This window comes from Saimiri boliviensis, chromosome 2, assembly GCF_048565385.1.
Source record: "Saimiri boliviensis isolate mSaiBol1 chromosome 2, mSaiBol1.pri, whole genome shotgun sequence".
NCBI lineage: Eukaryota > Metazoa > Chordata > Mammalia > Primates > Cebidae > Saimiri > Saimiri boliviensis.
Window position 1 is genome coordinate 96,355,620 of NC_133450.1, and position 19,015 is coordinate 96,374,634.

At 41.6% G+C, this 19,015-nt stretch overlaps 1 protein-coding gene across 6 annotated transcripts in view; it reads left to right on the forward strand.

Moving 5' to 3' along the window:
• Nucleotides 1–9,563, forward strand: part of FERMT2 (FERM domain containing kindlin 2) — a 94,975-nt gene extending 85,412 nt beyond the window's left edge. For 2 of the 6 annotated variants that reach the window (XM_039469092.2, XM_039469094.2), the window contains 7 exons: nucleotides 1,702–1,808; nucleotides 2,073–2,294; nucleotides 5,312–5,335; nucleotides 5,847–5,867; nucleotides 6,731–6,855; nucleotides 8,037–8,178; nucleotides 9,167–9,563. In XM_039469092.2, coding sequence (XP_039325026.1) covers nucleotides 1,702–1,808; nucleotides 2,073–2,294; nucleotides 5,312–5,335; nucleotides 5,847–5,867; nucleotides 6,731–6,855; nucleotides 8,037–8,178; nucleotides 9,167–9,340 — 815 coding nt within the window. In that variant the 3' untranslated portion in view covers nucleotides 9,341–9,563. The remainder of the gene's footprint in view (nucleotides 1–1,701; nucleotides 1,809–2,072; nucleotides 2,295–5,311; nucleotides 5,336–5,846; nucleotides 5,868–6,730; nucleotides 6,856–8,036; nucleotides 8,179–9,166) is intronic. The other 4 variants (XM_039469093.2, XM_039469096.2, XM_039469095.2 and 1 more) reach the window with 2 other exon arrangements.
• Nucleotides 9,564–19,015: the final 9,452 nt, after the last annotated feature.

The window sequence follows — 19,015 nt, forward strand, 5'->3', positions numbered from 1 at the left end:
ATCGAGACCATCCTGGACAACGTGGTGAAACCCCGTCTCTACTAAAAATACAAACAATCAGCTGGGCATGGTGGCGCGTGCCTGTAATCCCAGCTACTTGGGAGGCTGAGGCAGGAGAATTGCCTGAACCCAGGAGGCGGAGGTTGCGGTGAGCCGAGATCGCGCCATTGCACTCCAGCCTGGGTAACAAGAGCGAAACTCCGTCTCAAAAAAAAAAAAAAAAAAAAAAAGAGTTAGGATTAGAAATTGTGATCAGAATTGTCTGACTGCATTTCACATTTCAGAAGTACACTCATTGGGTAACTGAGGAAATCCAGTGGTTGCCATGGATGTAGGTGGCCGAGGTGCCATGGAATGGGTGTTTGGGCCTCTGAACCTACCCTGGTAGCTGCGTTACCACCCACTTCGTCTCTCCCTGTTTAGTTTTCTTGGTTTTTTTTAAAGAGGACTAATTATTATGCAGTTGTATACTGTAAGTCATCTTGAATTATTAATCATACTTGTGCAAAAGACTTCGGATTAATACCAGTGTACTTCTGTGTACTTTCAAACAACTCCATTTCAACTTTGCAGGTTAAGCAGTTTGTCACACACATCCTCTTCATTCTAAAGCCTGTTTAAAAGGAGATAGAAGAAACTTTTACGTAGTAAATATTTTAAAAAGAAAACAAATAGCAGTGGGGAATCCACCAAATTCATGATAGGAGTCGCTTTTGCGGAGGAGAACAAAGAGCTTCTCTTTTATCTGAAGTGTTCGTTTAACTTAATACCTAAAATATGCAGAAGGGGGGAAATGACAGTTTTAACATTTGTTCTGGATATGGAGTGTATGTGATCATCTTCCTACATTCTGTGCCAAGGAATTGAAAAAGCAAGCCCTGGGCCAGGCGCGGTGGCTCACTCCTAAAATCCTGGCACTTTGGATGGCCAAGGCGGGTGGATCACCTGAGGTCAGGAGTTTGAGACCACCCTGACCAACATGGTGAAATCACATCTCTACTAAAAATATAAAAATTAGCTGGGCATGGTGGCACGTGCCTGTAATTCTAGCCACTCAGGAGGCAGAGACAGGAGAATTGCTTGAACCCTGGAGGCGGAGACAGCTAGACTCAGTCTCAAAAAAAGAAGAAAAGCAAGCCCTACTAACAGTTTAAAATCTTCCTCATTGAGCCTACTGCGTGATCATATGACACTGTGCTTATTTCATGTCATTCTCGGGCAACTGGAGTAAGCTTTAGGAAGCTTTGACATGTGTATTGTTTTATTTATCCTTAAATCAGCCCTGTGAGGTAGAGTTCAAGGTCAGGCAGTGTAGACTTAGAGAAGTTAAATGGCCCATAATAATTACTAGTAAAATGACGAAGGTCTGGAACCCAGGTCTGTCTGACTGCAGAGCTCTTCCCTGTATTGTACGGTTCCTACTTGTTTATGCCAACCATTATGCCCTCATCTAACACCTAGTTCAGTACATCTGTACTCCCTGCTGTAAAGCGTCCTACAAAGCAAAATGCGGAGTACAATTATTTTCATACCAGCTTCCCAAGTAAATGTGTATGTTACCTTGTGCAGCAGATGCGTGCGTAAAATATTACAGCAAAATCCAGCATGTTAAGATGCCAAAAATGAGGGCTGCTTATATTGACTTGAGATTTCTTTAAAGTAAATTTCGCAATTTTAATAATTAAAAAATTTTTGTTACAGGATGTGAAGTTACCCCAGATGTAAACATTTCAGGCCAAAAATTTAACATTAAACTCCTGATTCCGGTTGCAGAGGGCATGAATGAAATCTGGCTTCGTTGTGACAATGTAAGTTTTCCAGTTAAAAATACACTTCAGCCGGGCGTGGTGGCTCACGCCTGTAATCCAAGCACTTTGGAGACCAAGGCGGGCGGATCACCTGAGGTCGGGAGTTCAAGACCAGCCTGACCAACATGGTGAAATCCCGTCTTAAAAAAAAATACACTTCAATTATTTGGGGTTTCTAAATGAGTTGTCCAGTCATCCTTATGTTTTATACTTGAAAGGCCCACCTTGTGCTGCATTGCACACATCATTGTTTCTTTCCTCCAGGAAAAACAGTATGCACACTGGATGGCAGCCTGCAGATTAGCCTCCAAAGGCAAGACCATGGCGGACAGTTCTTACAACTTAGAAGTTCAGAACATTCTTTCCTTTCTGAAAATGCAGCATTTAAACCCAGATCCTCAGTTAATACCAGAGCAGATCACGACTGATATCAATCCTGAATGTTTGGTGTCTCCTCGCTATCTAAAAAAGTATAAGAACAAGCAGGTACTTGCTTCATTTTACTTCATCTTCTGTTTTCTGCTGGCTCATTTTTATAATTTTGTACATAACTTTGTTTTTCCCTCTTAAACAAAACTTTTTAGTCTGAATTTCGTATCAGGTGGTTAGAATATAAAATACAGATAGAATATCCCTAATCTGAACTTCTGAAATCCTCTATATTCTGAAACTTTGAGTGCCAACATGACTCTCAAAGGAAATGGCTCACTGGTACATTTTGGATTTCAGATGTGAGATCCTTAACTGGTAATTGTAATACACATGTTCCAAAATCCAAAAAAATCTGAAACCCAGAAACGTTTCTGGTCCCAAGAATTTTGGATAATGGATACTCAACATGTGGGAAATAAAGTAACCTTTAGTCAGTTTAAATTGGTCATTTAAAAAAAAAAATCTTTTATCAAACAACTTGCAGGGTCTCAATGCTTTCTTACTTAATTTTATTCCTTATATAATTATGTAAGTGCAACATAAAGTATAGCCAGCATTTCCCAACAAAATCTATAATAACTACTCTTGTTGAAATTGGCTTTTCCACCTTTAGAAACTTTAGAAGGGTACATTTTTAGCCTTTTCTTAACATTACTAGTCAGAACCTAACCAAAATTTTACATTTACACAGTTTGATAAATTTTCATTGAAATTCACTTTTGTCCACTCCATTTAGAATTCTTTTCCTTGGAAATTAATACTATAAAAGGGTTGCTACTTAGGAAAATGGTTTTTGGTACAACATAAAAGATCATTTACAGGGGAATTTCACTTGGGATAGGCCTGGTATCCTCTGTACCCAGCATCATGCCATAAAAGGAAAGGCTTCAGTTTGGGAGTGGGGTAACGAGGACCTTTAAAATAAATATTTTGTTTTTATCTAATTTTGCTTTTATCTTTGTTAAGGAATAATTTTAAAACATACTAAAAGGGCTCAATGAAATGCCCAGAATGCTTATGAATTCCTTAACTTTAAATATTTATTATATGGGTCTGACATCATTTAGGTAGAAATATTCAGAAGTTTTTATCACAGAGTATTTATCTTTAAGTCTCGGAGGTTGTATAAGCCTACAAACTGTTGATCCCGCGGTCATATGATGTGGGAGTACTAAGGAATGGAGGAAATGCTGCCCCGGGGAACTTTGTGGAATGTAGATTGTAAGTTAAAAAGGGAAAGTAAAGCAAGTGCTAATTTCATTTTTCATTCTTAGTTATTTCACTTTAAAATTATTTATACAGAATCTTCCTTCTAAAAGTGAATTTATTTGCCTTCAAAGGCAATAAATAATTTCAAACCTGACCAATGTTACTTCACAGTAAGGTATCAAAGAGATAGAAGAGCTTAGAGGAGAACTGCCACAGGCTGTTTTCACTGTCAACTATGTGTTTTCTCAGAAGCCTGTAAAGTGATAGTTCTTGACTAGAAACGGTCAACTGTAAATTCTCCTGAGAACAAAGATGAGGACTCATCTTTAACTGACAGGAGGACAGTTTGTGTGTGGCCCGTGGCTAAAAATCCTGGCCTTGCCTTTCATGTTGCCATCTCACCAAATGTACATTTTTAACCCTCCTTTCTCTCCCTAGACTTAAAGGTTACTCTTTTAGTATGTATTTTGTGTTTTTGTTGAAGCAGGTCTCGCTCTGTCACCCAGGCTGGTACGCAGTGGTACCATCATAGCTCAAGCTTACTGCAGCCTCCATCGCCCAGGCTCAAGCAGTCCTCCCACCTCAACCTCCCTAGTAGCTAGAACCACAGGCATGCACTGCTACTCCAGGCTCATTTTTGTGTTTTTTGTTGTAGAAGCAGTGTCTCGCATAGCTCAGGCTGGTCTCAAAATCCTGAGCTCAAGTGATCCACCCACCTTGGCCTCCCAGAGTGCTGGGATTACAGGCGTGAGCCTCCACACTTTGCTGCCATAGACTTACAAATTGTTGGCCAGGCACAGTGGCTCACGCCTGTAATCCCAGCACTTTGAGAAGCCAAGGCAGGTGGATAACTTGAGTTCAAGACCAGCCTGGCCAACATTGCAAAACCCCATCTCTACTAAAAATACAAAAATCAGCCAGGCATGGTGGTGAATGCCTGTAATTCCAGCTACTCGAGAGGCTGAGGCAGGAGAATCACCTATACCCAGGAGGTGGAGGTGGCAGTGAGCCAAGATCGCGCTACTGCACTCCAGCCTGGGTGACAAGAGTGAGACTCTGTCTCAAAAAAAAAAAAAAAAAAAAAATTGTTTCCACGAGGTAGTGACCATGATGTTACTGCCCCAGCACCTAGGAAGTAGCGATACTCAGAAGCTTAGTTCTGTTGTGAGTCAGCGCCACACTAGTCACACTGGACATAGTGCTCAGTAATTATTAAACTATATCCAGGCCGGGCCCGGTGGCTCAAGCCTGTAATCCCAGCACTTTGGGAGGCCGAGGCGGGTGGATCACGAGGTCAAGAGATCGAGACCATCCTGGTCAACATGGTGAAACCTCGTCTCTACTAAAAAATACAAAAAATTGGCTGGGCATGGTGGTACGTGCCCGTAATCCCAGCTACTCAGGAGGCTGAGGCAGGAGAATTGCCTGAACCCAGGAGGCGGAGGTTGCGGTGAGCCGAGATCACGCCATTGCACTCCAGCCTGGGTAACAAGAGCGAAACTCCGTCTCAAAAAAAAAAAAAAAAAAACTCTATCCAGTTGCATTCTGGAGTGTATGGGAAGAGGTGCAGGCCACAAGGATGTTCTTCCCTACTAGGGCATAAACTTGTAGTTTTCTTTTGGGTCTATGAAAATGACCTGTTATATTTAACCTACTTTAATTCCCTACAGTTACACATATATTAACTAAACATGCATGCTATGAGTATTTTTAAATAATATGACTCTCAAACTAGATTTTTTAATTTTGAAGAATTATTCTATGTGTTGATTTGATTTATGTTCATCTAGATGGAAATGACCAATACCATAAAGCCGAAATTCCTCATGTAGTATACGGCATCTCTTTATTTTCCCTTCCAGGAAAAAGGATGCAAAAAGCACATGGTAACTGAGGGGTTTGCTTTTCTTGTGTAAAAAAAGAAATAGATGGGCACTGCACTTATTTCTGAAAAGCAGTGCATGGATCATGTTATCTGACTAAATCTGAGACGACTTTAAAGGCTTTTGGATACTTTTATTTTGCTACTAAAATAATTGGCTTTACCCTAACCAGTGAGAACTGGGTACACGATGTAGGGGAAAGAAATCTTTGCTCTTTTTGCTTTCGCCCTACAAATTTCTACCCTTAGGTTCTTCAGTAACATTTAACATTCTAAAATAATGTGGAGTGTTTCTCAGTGTTCTAAATGGAAAGTAATTGCTGCTTCCTCATTTTCATTTTCATTCTTGTATTTACTTTGCTTGGTTTCCACCTGAAGTAGTTTTTTGCATGACTTTTGGCTGGAATTTTGGTTTGCAGGTTACCGCAACTTTTTCTTTGCTTCATTGCCATTTTTTCTGATTGCCTTTTTTTTCTTTCTGCTTCTTTTTTCTTTCCTCGCATTGCCATCTACAGCCAGGCTATATAAGAGATTTGGTAAGTTCTCCATATTTACCAAAAAAAAGAAAAAGAATAAAAAAATTCATAGTCACAACCTTCCCTCATAGAATTTACCCCAGTAGTGAAATTTAAATTTAAAATAAAAATTATTACAGTGATTCCAAGTACCTTAAAGCTGCTAACAAACATTCCTGCTACAAAGTGGTATTCCAGGTATTCTTTCTGATGATAGATGTAGTGCTGAATTTCATTAAAACTCATGTGTATGTGGATTAGGATGTGCTGTTCTATGATAGTACCATGTGGGCCGGGCGTGGTGGCTCAAGCCTGTAATCCCAGCACTTTGGGAGGCCGAGGCGGGTGGATCACGAGGTCAAGAGATCGAGACCATCCTGGTCAACATGGTGAAACCCCGTCTCTACTAAAAATACAAAAAATTAGCTGGGCATGGTGGCACGTGCCTGTAATCCCAGCTACTGAGGAGGCTGAGGCAGGAGAATTGCCTGAACCCAGGAGGCGGAGGTTGCGGTGAGCCGAGATCGCGCCATTGCACTCCAGCCTGGGTAACAAGAGCAAAACTCCGTCTCAAAAAAAAAAAAAAAAAAAAATAGTACCATGTGTGTTTGCACTTGGAATATGTCTCCAGTGTGTCAATTGTGTACTCCTAATAGTACTTTTTGTTTCTTGATAAATGAAAACTAAAATTAAGACGACTTATTTTGAAAAATCATTATTTTACATATTATTACAATTTCCTAATATAGCTTCAGATATTTTCTGATTTCATCTCTTACAATATGATTTTGGGATGCAGGCTGTGTAATTCGGTCTTTTGATCTTTTGTCGCAATTATTCCATGAGAAAATACAATGGTAAAAGTGATGTTTAATCATGTTTAGATAACAGCAAGAATCTTGGAAGCCCATCAGAATGTAGCTCAGATGAGTCTAATTGAGGCCAAGATGAGATTTATTCAAGCTTGGCAGTCATTACCTGAATTTGGCATCACACACTTCATTGCAAGGTCAGTGGTTCTATGTGTAAACCTTAGTCCGCATTTTTGCTTCGTTTACGTCATGTAATTAGAAATTAAACATTTAAAGCATACCTATATAAACCCATTAACTCATATTACAGTAGAATTCAAAGACTATTAGAATGTATTTTATAAGCTTATAATTTCTACATTAAAAAATTCAAGATAAGGCCGGGCGCAGTGCCTCAAGCCTGTAATCCCAGCACTTTGGGAGGCCGAGGCGGGTGGACCACGAGGTCAAGAGATGGAGACCATCCTGGTCAACATGGTAAAACCCCGTCTCTACTAAAAATACAAAAAAAATTAGCTGGGCATGGTTGTGCGTGCCTGTAATCCCAGCTACTCAGGAGGCTGAGGCAGGAGAATTGCCTAAACCCAGGAGGCGGAGGCTGCGGTGAGCTGAGATCACGCCATTGCACTCCAGCCTGGGTAACACAGGAGCAAAATTCCATCTCAAAAAAAAAAAAAAAAAAAAAAAATCAAGATAATTAATTTTGTTCGTTTTGCTACTAAGAATAGCACTCTCGCCAGGTGCCATGGCTTACGCCTGTAATCCCAACACTTGAGAAGGCAGGTGGATCACAAGGTCAGGAGTTCAAGACCAGCCTGGCCAAGATAGCGAAAGCCCATATCTACTAAAAATACAAAAATTAGCCAGGCGTGGTGGCGGGTGCCTGTAATCCCAGCTACTTGGGAGGCTGAGGCAGAGAATTGCTTGAACCCAGGAGGTGGAGGTTGCAGTGAGCCAAGATGACACCACTGTACTCCAGCTTGGGCGACAGAGCAAGACTCCATCTCTAAGAAAAAAAAGAATAGCACTCTTCTAAGGTTAGGGAGCACTTCAAGAAAAGCAGTCCAACATGTTCCCCACAACATTTGTTGTTTTTTTGTTTTTTTTTTTGAGACAGAGTCTCGCTCTGTTGCCAGACCAGAGTGCAGTGGCGCAATCTCGGCTCACTGCAACCTCTGCCTCCCTGGTTCAAGGGGTTATTCCACCTCAGCCTCTCAAGTAGCTGGGATTACAGGCATGTACCACCACACCCGCCTAATATCTTTTGACCTTGTGATCCACATGCCTCGGCCTTCCAGAGTGCTTGGATTACAGGCGTGAGCCACAGTGCCCGGCCCCTACAACATGTTTTTAAGTGTTCTTTTCTTAAATGTTATAGGTTCCAAGGGGGCAAAAAAGAAGAACTTATTGGAATTGCATACAACAGACTGATTAGGATGGATGCCAGCACTGGAGATGCAATTAAAACATGGCGTTTCAGCAACATGAAACAGTGGAATGTAAACTGGGAAATCAAAATGGTAAACTAGTACCGATGTTACTTGAATATAGTCCTTCTGATAAAAATTAGTAAATTAAGAATAAAAAGGCCTATAAATTCTGATATTTGTACCACTGCCTCTTAAAGTACAGACATGGTTGACTGTTCATTTCTCACTTAAATTTGCCTATTTCATAATTAGCCCAGTTACTAAAATTCTAAGTACGTAATGATTTACTTAGAATGTTACCTTTTTTGTCTTTCTATAATGGATAAAGCCCCTCTACCCAGAAAGAGCAGCTCCTATTTGTTGAATGCCTACCGTATGCCAGACATGATACTAGAGGCTCACATTAGTAGTCTGTCTCTAAACCTGATGACAGCCTTTTAAGGTCGTTGGATTACCATACATTACAAATGAAGACACTGCAGTTTACAGGCCACAGGGCCATCATTGTCTATGACCACACACAGAGTAACAGTTCAGACTCAGATGCTTTAGGCTTAAAAACTGGGAACATTTTCCACTGTACATCATGTTGCCCCAGTCTTGGGGCATTCATTTAAAATGAAATCTCTTTTATGAATAAGTCATTTGACGTAGGATCATATTGGATTTATTATATCAATTTCTGTCACTTCAGAGAATCTTATCTTTCTGAAATATTCAAACATGAAACCTAAAGTTTAAATATGTGAAGCAAATATTAAAACACAGGAAGTAGGTTTTCCTCCAGGACTTGAAGAGAGGCATTCTCATTAATTGAATCGCCAGAGACCATTTGAGAACTGACTGACCTAAAACCTTTGCATTCCTAGTCTTCCTTTTCAGAGCATGAAACTTTAAAAACGGTAGGGGAAGGGCAATAAACTTAGCTTCTTCTTTGGGACGTAATGCATGACTAGTTTAGGTTTTAAACAGGCTAATAATTTGAGGATCGGCAAGCATTTTGTGATAGGACAGACTGTGTGTGGAGCCACCCACCTGGCGTTTGGGACAGCACTGATGGTTCTTGTCTTTGTTCCAGGTCACCGTAGAGTTTGCAGATGAAGTACGATTGTCCTTCATTTGTACTGAAGTAGATTGCAAAGTGGTTCATGAATTCATTGGTGGCTACATATTTCTCTCCACACGTGCAAAAGACCAAAATGAGAGTTTAGATGAAGAGATGTTCTACAAACTTACCAGTGGTTGGGTGTGAATAGAAATACTGTGTAATGAAACTCCACGGCCATAACAATATTTAACTTTAAAAGCTGTTCGTTATATGCTGCTTAATTAAAGTAAGCTTGAAATGTATTATTTTATCATGAAAACTTCTTTGCCTTACCAGACCAGTTAATATGTGCACTAAACAAGCACGAACATTAATCTATCATGATATAATAAACTTGAATCTGGCACACATTCCTTAGGGCCAAGAATTGAATACTGAAAAACAGCGGACAAATCAGGAATAAACCATCACTGTTGTAAGCTAGCCAAACTATAAGAAACAAGCCATCTATTTTAAAGCTATCCAGGGCTTAACCTATATGAAGTCTATTTATCATGTCTAATGCATGTGTTTTAGTGTATGTTTAATTTGATATCATGTTTTAAAATATCCTTCTGGTAGCCATTTATTTCCTCCTCCTACCCCCAAATAAATCAGGCATGCAGGAGGCCCGATATTTAATAATGTCATTGTGTTTGACCTTGAAGGAAAATGCTATTAGTCTGTTGTGCTTGATTTGTTTTTGTCCTTGAATAAGCATGTTGTGTATATTGTCTTGTGTTTTTATTTTTACACTATATCGTATTACACTTTTAGTATTCACCAGCATATTCACTGTCTGCCTAAAATATGCAACTCTTTGCATTACAGTATGAAGTAAAGTTCTATGAAGTATGCATTTTGTGTAACTAATGTACAAACACAAATTTTATAAAATTGTACAGTTTTTTAAAAACTACTCACAACTAGCAAATGGCTTACATGTAGCATCTCTGCATTAATTAAATGCCATTAAGAGATATAATTAATACGCAGTTTTAATATCTACTAAATTAAGAATGACTTCATTTTGATCATGATTTGCCACAATGTCCTTAACTCTAATGCCTGGACTGGCCATGTTCTAGTCTGTTGCGCTGTTACAATCTGTATTGGTGCTAGTCAGAAAATTCCTAGCTCACATAGCCCAAAAGGGTGCCAGGGAGGCATGGATTACCAGTATTGTCCAATAATCCATGGTTCAAAGACTGTATAAATACATTTTATTTTAAATAAAAGCAAAACTTTTATTTAATATTTCTTCTGTACTGCTTATTTTTAATGTTTACAAAGTATTAATTTTGTAGAAATGAACTTCTGCCTTTTGGAAATGCTTTTCCTACATGTTGTTTTCTGAGAACAACTGGCTAGTTATTCCACAGTGTCGCCAGACAGAGGTACTTTATCTCAAAGCTAGACGGTCTTTCACCTCCATTGCAAAGCCCTCATTTTTCTTAATACTTAAAAATGAATGTGTAGTATCTAAATGGTAGAAATGTACTTTTTTTTTTTTTTTTTTTTTTTTTTGAGACGGAGTTTCGCTCTTGTTACCCAGGCTGGAGTGCAATGGCGCGATCTCGGCTCACCGCAACCTCCGCCTCCTGGGCTCAGGCAATTCTCCTGCCTAAGCCTTCTGAGTAGCTGGGATTACAGGCATGCGCCACCATGCCCAGCTAATTTTTTGTATTTTAGTAGAGACGGGGTTTCACCATGTTGACCTGGATGGTCTCGATCTCTTGACCTCGTGATCCACCCGCCTCGGCCTCCCAAAGTGCTGGGATTACAGGCTTGAGCCACCGCACCTGGCTAGAAATGTACTTCTAAATAGAAGGCTGTGGCAGAATTTGTTTTAAATAAAAAAATCATTGTTAGTTTACAAAAAAAAAAAAAAATTGACGAATTTACTCCCAATCACTACTGTCCTCCTCATTCAAGACTCAGATTTTTAGCCCTTTACCCTTTGCATGTAATTAAACCAATTCCTGATGATTTTCCCTCACACAGCCTTACATCTTTACTCATCACTGCTGCCACCATCACCCTGATTCAGCTTTTGTCCTGTGCCTGCTGTAGTATGGCACCGTCTTAGACAAGGCTGTGATCACTTTCTCCATGACTTTTCCCTGGACTCTAAAGCCGTAACAGGCCTTGCTCCAAAATCTAAGACCACCTTTCCACTAAACATTGTAAAATATACTCCCTTTCCTCATCTTTAGTAAGTGACTATGCCAGTCATGAACTTGCAAGTCAGCAACTTGCACACTTACTAACAGCCCCAAAACATATTTAATTGAAACCACACCTATTCAAGTCATTTCTAGTCCCATGGCCTCCACACAAGTGAGAATAGCCTCCATGCTGACTGCCCCACCTCTGGTTTGCCCCACTGCCCTCCCAGTGATTTTGAGATTAATCCAGCCCCAACATGGCGCTGACTGCATTTCAGCTCCAACTCCTTACTGCTACAGGATAAAAGCCAGAGTAAAGTGCTCAGAGGTCGTATATGGTCTCCCAGCCCACATTTTCTTCCTTATCTCCCAACAATCTTCTGCATTCCAGTCCAGCTGGGCTGCTCAGATTCTCTACTTTGCACTCATCCATCTCCCTGTTATTCCCCAAGTCTGGAATGTTTTGTTGTTTTTTTTTGGTTTTTGTTTTGTTTTGTTTTGAGACCGAGTTTTGCTCTTGTTACCCAGGCAATGGCACAGTCTTGGCTCACCGCAACCTCTGCCTCCTAGGTTCAAGCAATTCTCCTGCCTCAGCCTCCCAAGCAGCTGGGACTACAGGCATGTGTCACCATGCGCAGCTAATTTTTGTATTTTTAGTAGAGACGGGATTTCACCATGTTGACCAGGATGGTCTCAATCCCTTGACCTCGTGATCCACCCGCTTTGGCCTCCCAAAGTGCTCGGATTACAGGCGTGAGCCACCGCACCCAGCCTGGAATGTCTTTAGTCTTCTACCTTCTTCCAGTTTGTACCTGGCCACACCTCATCTGTCTAGCATTTTAGAAAAAGCTCAATTGGGCCAGGCATGGTGACTTAACTGCCTGTAATCCCAGCACTTTGGTTGGCCAAGGCAGGTGGATCACACGGTCAGGAGTTCAAGACCAGCCTGGCCAAGATGGGTGAAACCCTGTCTCTACTAAAAATACAAAGATGAGGCCAGGCATGGTGGCTCACGCCTGTAATCCCAGCACTTTGGGAGGTCAAGACCAGTCTGGTGAACATGGTGAAACCCCCATTTCTACTAAAGATAGAAAAAATTAGCCAAGTGTGGTGGCACATGCCTGTAATCCCAGCTACTCAAGAGGCTGAGACAGGAGAATCACTAGAACCCCGGAAGCAGAGGTTGCAGTGAGATGAGATTGTGTCATTGCACTCCAGCCTGGTGACAGGGCAAGACGCTGTCTCAAAAAAAGGGCACGGTGGTGTATGCCTGTAATCCCAGCTCCTTGGGAGGCGGAGGCAGGAGAATCGCTTGAACGCAGGAGGCGGAGGTTGCAGTGAGCCAAGATCACGCCCCTGTACTCCAGCCAGGGCAACAGAGCAAGACTCTTAAAAAAAAAAAAAGAAAAACTCAAATGATCTTCCTTCCTTCCATAAACACTTTCAAGTTTCCTTGCAGCCAAAAACTCCCTCCTCTGAACTGCCACTGACTTTTGCCCTTCGTGGAACTAAAGAGGAATCATTCTGTTGCCCCTAACAAATTATTACATCCTTGAGGACTGGATCTCAGTGCTATGGTTTCTACTTAGGATCAGTTATACATGGTTTACTGAATATAATGATGGTTATTTTGGAAATAACCAAATTATTAACCAAACCAAATAACCAAAGGAATTATTATTAGAACTAAGAATTTTTGTAGCCTTAGTATATAGTCTAATACAGAGCAAACTAACTCTTTTCCAGACACCAACTATGCAATAGGAAGCATGCTGAGTGCTCATATTCTCTCAAGGATTCATAAAATCCAGCCTCCTCATTTTCTATATGAGGCTCAAAGAGGCCAGTTGACCTGTTTAAAGTCACACAGCTATGATTGCTGCCAAGGCCAATCCTCTCCCTATCTAGTAGTAGTAAAAACAAATGCTTCATGAATTCTGAGAACTCTATTGGTAGTGACTTCTCTAGATAGAGAACGTAGGTCTGTGAGAAGAATGCCAACTGAGACTTGCAGAAACCTTGGTTTAGATTAAAGTTCTGTGCGACTGAAGCTCATGTGGACATGAAAGCACTGGTGACAGGACCCCAACCTAGCTCCCTTCCAACTCGCCCTTAAATCAGCAGGTTAGAAACTTGCTGGAAGCCCCTGATAAAGTTAATCAGTAAACTCAGTACAAATGATTTTTTACACACCTTGAACTTTCGAAGTCAGGGAGCTAGAGACATTAACTTTATCAGGGAAAAGCCACTTGCCATTCTTGATGCTCTTACAGAGGCCAAAAAGCAAGTATGTCACAGACTATACTGTTTTCATTCTGTATACTGTATTTTTCCCTTTTTTTTTTTTTTTTTTTTTTTTCCTGAGATGGAGTTTCGCTCTTGTTACCCAGGCTGGAGTGCAATGGCGTGATCTCGGCTCACCACAACCTCCACCTCCTGGGTTCAGGCAATTCTTCTGCCTCAGCCTCCCGAGTAGCTGGGATTACAGGCACGTGCCACCATGCCCAGCTAATTTTTTGTAGTTTTAGTAGAGACGAGGTTTCACCATGTTGACCAGGATGGTCTCGATCTCTCGACCTTGTGATCCACCCGTCTCGGCCTCCCAAAGTGCTGGGATTACAGGCTTGAGCCACCACGCCCGGCGTATTTTTACTTTTTTTAATGTTGAATCTTATTAAGATGCTTTTAATGATCAGTGATGTAAGATCATTTCTATTCCTTACAACTAAATTTTGGTTTTGGGTTTCTTTTTGTGAGAGTGTTGCTCTTTCACCCAGGCTGGAGTACAATGGTACAATCTCAGCTCACTACAACCTCCACCTTCTGGGTTCAAGTCATTCTCCTACCTCAGCCTCCCAAGTAGCTGGGATTACAGGTATGTGCCACGACACCTGGCTAATTTTTATTATTTTTAGTAGAGACAGGGTTTTGCCTTGTTGGCCAGGCTGGTCTTGAACTCCTGACCTCAGGTGATCCTCTTGCTTTGGCCTCCCAACGTGCTGGGATTACAGGTGTGAGCCATCGTGAACAACCACCCTTATAACTAGTTTGATAGCCGGGCGCGGTGGCTCAAGCCTGTAATCCCAGCACTTTGGGAGGCTGAGGCAGGTGGATCACGAGGTCAACAGATCGAGACCATCCTGGTCAACAAGGTGAAACCCCATCTCTACTAAAAATACAAAAAATTAGCTGGGCATGGTGGCGCATGCCTGTAATCCCAGCTACTCAGGAGGCTGAGGCAGGAGAATTGCCTGAGCCCAGGAGGCGGAGGTTGCGGTGAGCCGAGATTGCGCCATTGCACTCCAGCCCGGGTAACAAGAGTGAAACTCCATCTCAAAAAAATAAATAAATAAATAACTAGTTTGATAAAGGATACCACTGTTTTATACTCATCACTTAAAACATGGTAACATCTTCACTCATCACTTCAATCATTCAAAAGTCTGAGCACAGGGCGTTCTGAAATCCATCCCTTTGTGACATACTGTATCACTGACACTGAATGGATAACCCTGCACAGCTCCATCTTATCTCTACTTAATTCTAAAAAGACACTGAGTCAAAAATCCATCACTAACAATGTTTTTGTAGCTATTGCATCATCACCTCTTTTTGCCCTACAGATTGCGGAAGAAAGGCAAGGATAAGTTGACTTGCTCCATCAGTGTAGACCTAATGATCGTGGAACAGTAAGTTGCTCCAACACTTAGCTCTGCTGATAAATTTCCAGTCGTCTCTACAAAGTAAGATCCAGGAAGAAGTTGTTTACCAGAGAGCTCTGTTCTCTTCAGCAAATTAAGTGTGTCTTTATCTGTTTGAACTGTTTTGGTCTGGCAGCTCAAGAATGGAGGAGATGGCAGAGATAAGTGACAGGAAATGGGAAATTTGCAATCTGGGTAGGGGGAGTAAAATTCTCAGAGTGGATTGCAGAGCTACCCAGAACAGGAAGCAATAGCTTACAAGCCTTATCTGGTGACCTTATTTCCCTCTGTGTTGATTCCTCTCATTTTCTGCTTTATTTAATAAACAGTACAGTTTCCCAGGCAGAATGTGTACATTAAGATTCCCTAAATAAACAGTGATCAGCATATATACACACACACACACACACACACACACACACACACACAGTTTCCCTTTTGAGATTTGTTCATGAGCCTGCATATTACTAAAAATTACAAGCACTTAAAATAATTCTAGGCCATTATTTCATGAGATCTAATTATAGTCTAATGTGGCTTCACTGGCCAAGCATTATCTGTTTTACTGCTCAGGGAAGTGGTCCAAGTTCAATGTTAATTAAATTTGTGATTAAAAACAGCACAACCAAACAGGTTTAAACTCCTATCTGTATTAATACAGTTTGCAGATACTGCATGGTAAAGAGGAGGTAAGAGCATAAAATTCTCATCTCAGATCTAAATTTTATGACCTTTATGACCAAGTAAGTTTCAACTGAACACATTTACTGTCAAGTTTACTCATCAGCATACTTAAACAACTTTGTTTATGTCTTCCTGGCCTAATTATAAATTCAATTAGCCTTAGAAGGAACATTTGGAAAACAGAAGAACAAGGGGCCAGAATAGCCAAAACATTCCTAAACAGCAGGTGAGCGGACTAGCCTTACCAGATAACGAGTAGTATAAAGCATGCTCGAAGTGTAGCATTGGCACAGAGATCAATACAACAACCAAAGAGTCCAAACAGACTCCAGAATACACCTGCACACATACAGACGCTCATTTCCTGAGAGGGGGCCATGCAGATCAGGACAAAAAAGGGTTTCCCAATGAATGGTGCTGGTGCTTATCTTTATGAAACAAGAATTTGGACCATAACCTTATACACGTATGTAGAAGTCCAAAACAATTCCAAATGGATCAGAGTCTTGGATGTGAATGGCAAAACCACACAGCTTTTAAAAGATGGCAGAGCCGGGCGCGGTGGCTCAAGCCTGTAATCCCAGCACTTTGCTGAGGCGGGTGGATCACGAGGTCAAGAGATCGAGACCATCCTGGTCAACATGGTGAAACCCCATCTCTTAAAAATACAAAAAACTAGCTGGGCGTGGTGGCGCATGCCTGTAATCCCAGCTACTTAGGAGGCTGAGGCAGGAGAATTGCCTGAACCCAGGAGGCGGAGGATGCAGCGAGCCGAGATCGCGCCATTGCACTCCAGGCTGGGTAACAAGAGCGAAACTCCGTCTCAAAAAAAAAAAAAAAAAAAAAAGATGGCAGAGCATTTACATGACACTGGGGAAAGATATTTTGTGTTGAGGCACAAATAATACAAACTGATCATGTTAATGAGAACCATGAAGCTGCTGTAGAGAGTAAAAGGCAAATCCGACTGAGAGGATATTTGCAACACATAATTGACCAAGGATTCGTATCCAGAAAATGAACCCACACACCGATCAATCAAAGCAGAAATGGACAAAGCACCAGGTATTTCACAAAAGAGGAAACCTGAAATGGCCAATAAATCTATGAAAATTAAAGTACAGTTTCAGATTTACCCTTATTAGTAAAATTTTTTTTTTTTTTTTTTTTTTTTTTTTGAGACGGAGTTTTGCTCTTGTTGCCCAGGCTGGAGTGCAATGGCGCGATCTCGGCTCACCGCAACCTCCGCCTCCTGGGTTCAGGCAATTCTCCTGCCTCAGCCTCCCGAGTAGCTGGGATTACAGGCACGTGCCACCATACCTAGCTAATGTTTTGTATTTTTAGTAGAGACGGGGTTTCACCATATTGACCAGGATGGCCTCGATCTCCTGACTTCGTGATCCACCCGCCTCGGCCTCCCAAAGTGCTGGGATTACAGGCGTGAGCCACCGCGCCCGGCAGTAAAATATTTTAAATCTGACACTATTAAGTATGGAATCACTAGACTACATATTGTTGGTGGGAGTATGAATTGGAACAGAGCACTTCAGAAACACTTCGACATCATCTGGTGAAATAGATTTATTCTACCCCATGAATTTCTACTGTGAGGTGCGCACACACCTTGAGAAACTCCTGCCAATGCACACCAGGAGACAAGCACAAGAATATGCAAAGTGCATAACTTATAACGGGAAGAAACTAGGAGCCATCAAATGTCTCAACAATAGACTAAACTCTAATCCAGTCCTAAGACGGAATCAAAACAGCAATGAATAAAATGCCAATACACAAAACAACACGGATGAATCTCAATCTGACGCTGAACCAAAACATCTAGATGAAAAAAATCCATCCAGTATGATTAAATTTTTTTACTGTGTAAGATTTTTAAATTTTTTTTAAAAAAAGCAAACAATTAGGCCTGGCGCGGTGGCTCAAGCCTGTAATCCCAGCACTTTGGGAGGCCGAGGCGGGTGGATCACGAGGTCAAGAGATCGAGACCATCCTGGTCAACATGGTGAAACCCCGTCTCTACTAAAAGTGCAAAAAATTAGCTGGGCATGGTGGCATGTGCCTGTAATCCCAGCTACTCAGGAGGCTGAGGCAGGAGAATTGCCTGAGCCCAGGAGGCGGAGGTTGCAGTGAGCCGAGATCGCGCCATTGCACTCCAGCCTGGGTAACAAGCGCGAAACTCCGTCTCAAAAAAAAAAAAAAAAAAGCAAACAATTTTCTGTTGTAGAATAATAGCTGTATTTTTAAAAGACCCTTGGTGGTTCTGAAACCCAGTGTAAGAAAGAATAATACTAAGAGCCACTGCAGCCTAACGGATGTGAGTCTTGCTCTTGACAGCTGCCACTCTGCTCTGTTGATGTGCTTTCCTGAGCCTGGACCAGTACATGGCTCTGGCTTCTGCTGCCAAGTGAATCTCTAACTGGCTGTTTGGCTGCAGTGGTTTAAGAATGGAGCTAATGAGCCCAGGGTCAGGGGTTGTCTCCTTGTGGTCTAGTTGGCTTTGTTCCCTGTTTCATACTCACAGGCTGTACCACTATCCTGTAAATCCCACACAAGGGAATAGACAAGAACAGATCTATCAGCTCTATTAGAAATCACCTCTAGGCCAGGCACGGTAGCTCATGTGTGTCATCCCAGCACTTCAGGAGGCCGAGGCAGATGGATCACCTGAGGTTGGGATTTGGAGACCAGCCTAGCCAACGTGGAGAAACCCCATCTCTACTAAAAATAACAAAAAAATTAGCCGGGCATGGTGGTTCATGCCTGTAATCCAGCTACTCTGGAGGCTGACACAGGAGAATCGCTTAAACCAGGAGGCAGACGTTGCAGTGAGCCAAGATCCTGCCATTGCACTCCAGCCTGGCAACAAGAGCAAAACTCCTTCTCAGGGAAAAAAAAAAAAAAGAAAACTTAGCTCAGAGATCTGCTCAGTATACAAATCACACCATTGTGACTCACTGTGTGAAAAGGCCGACACGAATGTTACTAAATGGCCCAAGTCATGGCTGCAGAGTCAAGGAGCTTACCCGACACCTTCTCTTGCAGCCTGGATATCAAAGGCTCCTGTACTCTAGACCCAGGCCTTCCATAAATGCTAACTTTATCAAATAGGAATCCTAAAAATGATACTGACTCTCAAGAAATTATCCTACATATCCATGAGTTGAAAGTGTTTTATAAATGTATGAACATGAAGACAACAGTACAGAAAAGGTAGATAAACACTATTTCTATAAAGCAAAGCAAGCTTGAAAACACCTGGAATCTCTTTT